This window comes from Bison bison, unplaced genomic scaffold, assembly GCF_000754665.1.
Source record: "Bison bison bison isolate TAMUID 2011002044 unplaced genomic scaffold, Bison_UMD1.0 scf7180017864331, whole genome shotgun sequence".
Lineage (NCBI taxonomy): Eukaryota > Metazoa > Chordata > Mammalia > Artiodactyla > Bovidae > Bison > Bison bison.
Genome location: NW_011494903.1, coordinates 9755779 through 9760520, shown reverse-complemented (window position 1 = coordinate 9760520; position 4742 = coordinate 9755779). Strand labels below are relative to the sequence as shown.

The 4742-nt window shown below is 45.7% G+C and overlaps 1 protein-coding gene across 1 annotated transcript in view; it reads right to left on the bottom strand.

Annotated features, from left to right (window-relative positions):
* The window catches only part of MTMR12 (myotubularin related protein 12), a 53612-nt gene that overhangs the window by 35063 nt on the left and 13807 nt on the right, over window positions 1-4742 (bottom strand). Inside the window, exons 2-4 of the mRNA XM_010853839.1 lie at window positions 4670-4730; window positions 2085-2227; window positions 515-587 (exon numbers count right to left, since the gene is read on the bottom strand). Of these exons, the coding sequence (XP_010852141.1) occupies window positions 515-587; window positions 2085-2227; window positions 4670-4730 (277 nt within the window). The remainder of the gene's footprint in view (window positions 1-514; window positions 588-2084; window positions 2228-4669; window positions 4731-4742) is intronic.

Genomic DNA, 4742 nt, shown 5'->3' with positions numbered 1-4742 from the left:
CATTAGGGACCTGACCTGGGACAGCCGACTCCCAGGTTTATGGCTAGGGCCCCTCCTGACCATGAGTTTGGACATCCTGGTGCTGGAAACTCCATAAATGGCTACTGAATAGTTGCTCACAAAGCCTTGACAACCAAAATAGAGAAGTGATGTCAAGAGAGGCTTTGTGTAATCAGCAGAATAGACAGCTGTGTGTGGTACAACAGACTTTTACAGATTAGCCTTTAAAGTAAGACCTGCATAGCTAACGATGACATATGACCAACATCTAGCCTGTAATGGCACCATGGAGTATTACAAAGAACAGGTTCACGTTCAAGTCCAAGCTTCTCCAGCTAATAAGCTCCTCTTCAAATAAGCCACTTCACATCTCAGTTTTATCATCCAGAAAACTGATTAAGATAAATGGGTGAAGAAATTTTAGTAAACTATAAAAGGCCAAAAAAACAAAAAACAAAACCAACCCATCATTACCAGCTGTACATTCAAAGGCCTGGGGAACACAGATACTTACCTCCATAAATCTGATCAACACAGTGGAGGGTAATGTCATTTTCTCCTATGACCTTATTCTTAAACTGCGTTTCCTAAAAAATTCAAAAGGAAACAACTGTGATTCCTTGCTAAGCACTGTTAGACACTTACAGGCACAATGAATTACTATCCCCAACTTGCATACTAAGAAAAATGAGGGGCGGGTGGGGGAAATGGGCGAAGGTGGTCAAAACGTACAAACTTAGGTTATATTATAAAATAAGTCCTGGAGATGTAACATACAGCATGATGACTACGGTTAGTAACACTGCACTGTACATTGGAGAAGGAAATGGCAACCCACTGCAGCGTTCTTGCCTGGAGAATCCCAGGGACGGGGGAGCCTGGTGGGCCACCGTCTATGGGGTCGTGCAGAGTCAGACACGACTGAAGCGACTTAGCAGCAGCAGCACTGTACATTAGAAAGTTGCTAACAGGGTAGATCTTAAAAGTTCTCACCACAAGAAAAAAGTTGTACAACTATGTGAGGAGATGGATGTTAACTAAACATATTGTGATGATCATTTCACAACACATACGTATCCCAAATTCATCATGTTGTACATCTGAAACTACTACAATGTTATATGTCAATTCTATCTCAATAAAACTAAAGAAAAAATAAATGAAGAGGTATACGCCCTAAACAAACAGGGAAATGTCACATCCCGAGGAAAAGGACAATGAAGTAGCAAAGTGTGTGAGAAATGTTGTGAACACTCGTTTTCAAACCCAGGCAGGACATGTCAGTCCTGGGCTGCTCCCAGGCAGGCCAACAGGCCAGGCAGCTCTGAGAGGTGCTGGGAGGTGGCACGCAGGTTCAGATTTTTCTACCCAAATGCAGATGAGTGACAGGTGAGTGACAGAGCTATGAGAGGGCAGGAAGAAAACCCCAGGAGAACCACATTTCTGCGAATGCTATCTCTGCACAGGACTAGGAACTAGGCTGTTACCACAGTGGCGGCACAGACGCCCACACTGTGAGGCAGCGAGATGCTGCATGGCCGGGCTGACCGGCTTCCAGGACCACGCCGTGTGCTCTGAGCGGCGCGGACAATCCTTTTCTCTCCTCTGCTCGCTCTTCATGAGGGGGACAAGTCTAACACAAGAACACTGCTGCTCGGTGCAGAGCAAACACAAACCCAAACTCAAGTGCTGCATTCAGCACCAGTCTCATAACTGTACTTAGGTGCTAAATTTGGGGAAGAGTTCAGTGCAGAGAAAACATGGAGAACTAGTGCATTTGGGGAGCTGTGATTCCCCTGAGCGACATGTACCGCACTGAAATACAGAAGAAAATAAAAAAGTTGACGGTGTGAACCTATGAGGCCAATGCAGGCCAGCACGACGTGAGGCGCTGGTACAGCTGCACAGTGGTCCTCCCACCAAAGGGAGGTCCCCAAGGAGGGAGAGCAGATCACGGGTGAGAAGGACTCTGGCCTTTGTGTTTACATGCATTAAGGGCAAGTTGCTGAGAAGCTGGGAAAAGAGACAACGGGGTAACAGGGGCAGTGCTACCCCAAACTCAGCCAAGTGCAGCTCACACGCACATCATTATCCAGGGCAGATTCATCGTCACCCAAGAAAGCAATCTTGAAGTCTGTGCAGACAAGCCTCCCGTAGATTCCACGCTGACAGGAATCTTCCTGGACACACTTCAGTACTGTGTTGGCTTCACACAGCAGCTGTTCACCTGATGGAAACCAAAACAAGGTGTCCTGAGAGTCCTCAGGCAACATACAGAAGGCAAGCAGTACAAGCTTCCCCGGCTCTATTCCTGTAAAGACAAACACAGGCCACGACACGGCACAGGGGAGCTGCAAAACCCAGGGGGGAGACGAAGCAGCGTGGGGCCCACGGAGAGGTGGAATCACAATGACTCAGATACACTTTCACATGGGGCACTTCTATCTTCTCACTGCAAATAATGGATGTATCCAAAGAGGCAGAAATGACCTAGGCTACACCGGCAGGCACAGATCTTAGTGCTTCTAGTACTTGAACCCGAACAGATGTTCTGCACCCAAGCAGAAGCGGTACCCAAGCGAGCAAAGCCAGAAGGGCTGGCCGGCAAGCTGTGGAATGTAGTTCTCGGGCTCCCCTTTCTGCGAGAGTGGCCATTCCCTACCCCGGAAAGAGGACGGGGTGTGTGCCTGGTCCGGAGCTCCCAGGCAGCTTCCTCAGGCCGAGGGGCTACAGCATGACCACGCTCAGTCTGGCTCCGCAGACAAGGATGGGAGGAAGAGGGAGGTCAGAGGTTTGTGGGAAAGCAAGCCTGTTTCCTCTCTTTCTTCGCTGAGCGTGTTTCCTCTCACTATGTCACCTTTCCTGCTCTCTGCAGACGCCCAGCAGCACGGGAGCTGTATTTCCTGGTGACAGAGAGAGCCAACTTCCGTCTCCAGTCAAAGAGATGAGGGTTTAGGGATAGGCAGGAAGCGGAGAGGCTCATGAGGGCCGGATGGTAAGGACAGAAAAATAAAAGGAGGATACAGGGAAATGAAAAACTAAGTATAAAATTAAAAAAAAAAAAAACCCACCTAAGCGTAAATACTTTGTGACAAGAAAAAACGGGAATTTTCTCCTCATCCAACAGACAACTATCTTCTTAAAATCTCCCTCTGGATTTTCCCTCCAATGTCTTTAAATTTACCATTTGGCTCAAAATTAATCTATTCTAACTTTCAATATGAAAACAAAGAATTTCAGATACTAAGACTATGAAGGGACACATAAAACGTTTCACCTTGTTTTTTTTCTCTTCCAAGTGGTTAAATAAAATAGAAATACAGGAAGATGGTTCCGTCACGAGCTCAGCCTCTACAGAGAGGTCAACATCTATAGGTCAGCATCCTGAAACCACCAGGCTTGAAGAAAACAATGAAGTGATGAGGGCCTCACTGGGGTTTAAAATGGTCTCAGAAAAAGTGCCTTAGCTGAGTCCAAGGTAGAAGACACGTGAGCAAGGTTTTCTGTGCTTTCAACCCCTGGTGTAAAAACAGCTTTAAAAATAAATAAATAGAACAGCCTTAACAGTGAACCTCTCCCAAGCCCAGGCAAGCCATATGGGTCCATGGTCAGGCACTGGAGACCTCGCCACACTTGTCAGCCAGTACAGACAGATGGAGTCTCGGGTCATATGAGGCACGAGCTGGGAAAGATCTTAATCTAGTCTAGGAAACCTGGGCTGCACACTGAGACAAGACATCAGGAATCCAGGGAATGCGAGAATGTACGTAACACTAAGCTGAAGACAAAAGTAAACTTCCGAATCTGTAACCCAAGAAAAGGAAATAGAATAGGGTATATGGATTGAGATTTAGGCCATTTTTATAGGGAAGAGCCTTTGACATTTAAAAACATTTTTTTTAAAAGTTAGAGATTCTGATGTTTACCAAATAAGGTGGATCAGTCAGAAACTTGTGCATATTCATATTGTCCGAATAAAAGGGAATAAAATTGAAAGAACCAGAATGAGGCCTTAATTGTTTTGGGAAATGTACCTAAAAATACTTATGAAAAAAGCTGGAAAGAAAGAAAGCAGAAGAACTGAACGCACAACTCGCAGGATAGCCCCATGTATGGAGAGCCTACACCACCAGGTCTGTTTCTGAATTCAGAAATGATTAAAACTCGACTTACGCTACAGACAGTCACTCTCCTCCATCTCAAAAAAAAAAAAAAAAAAAAATTCCAACCAATCCAGTCTCCTTGGTGATGACAAACAGCAAGCCCTGGCAGCACAGGGCTGGGGAGTTGGTTAAGCCCCAGCAGGGTGGGATGTAAGGATCTAGAAGGGACCAGGATCTTCCAGATAGGGACCAGAAAAGTTGATGGGGCCAAGTAAGGCAACCTGAAAAAAGACCTCATTTGCTTACAAAGAGGTGAGAATTTCCCGCCTTTATTTTCATCCGCTGTGGGGAGGGGGAAACAAAAATTCTTTGCAGATGTTGTAACACTCAGTCCCAGGGGTGCAGTTACTGAACTAAAGACCTTGATATTCTGATCCAACTCATTATTGTCACACACTGTGTGGATGAAAACAAAGGACTTTATATATAGTGCTACTAGAAATGACATAATTTATTTCTGGCTTTGAATTGCACATGGGGAGGTACGACACTAACGTGACTGTTACCTGGCAACAAGTGGAGAGTTACTTCCTTCTCCGTTGCTTCCTTTTCGTTTGTGTGAATTTCCTAAAAGAGAAG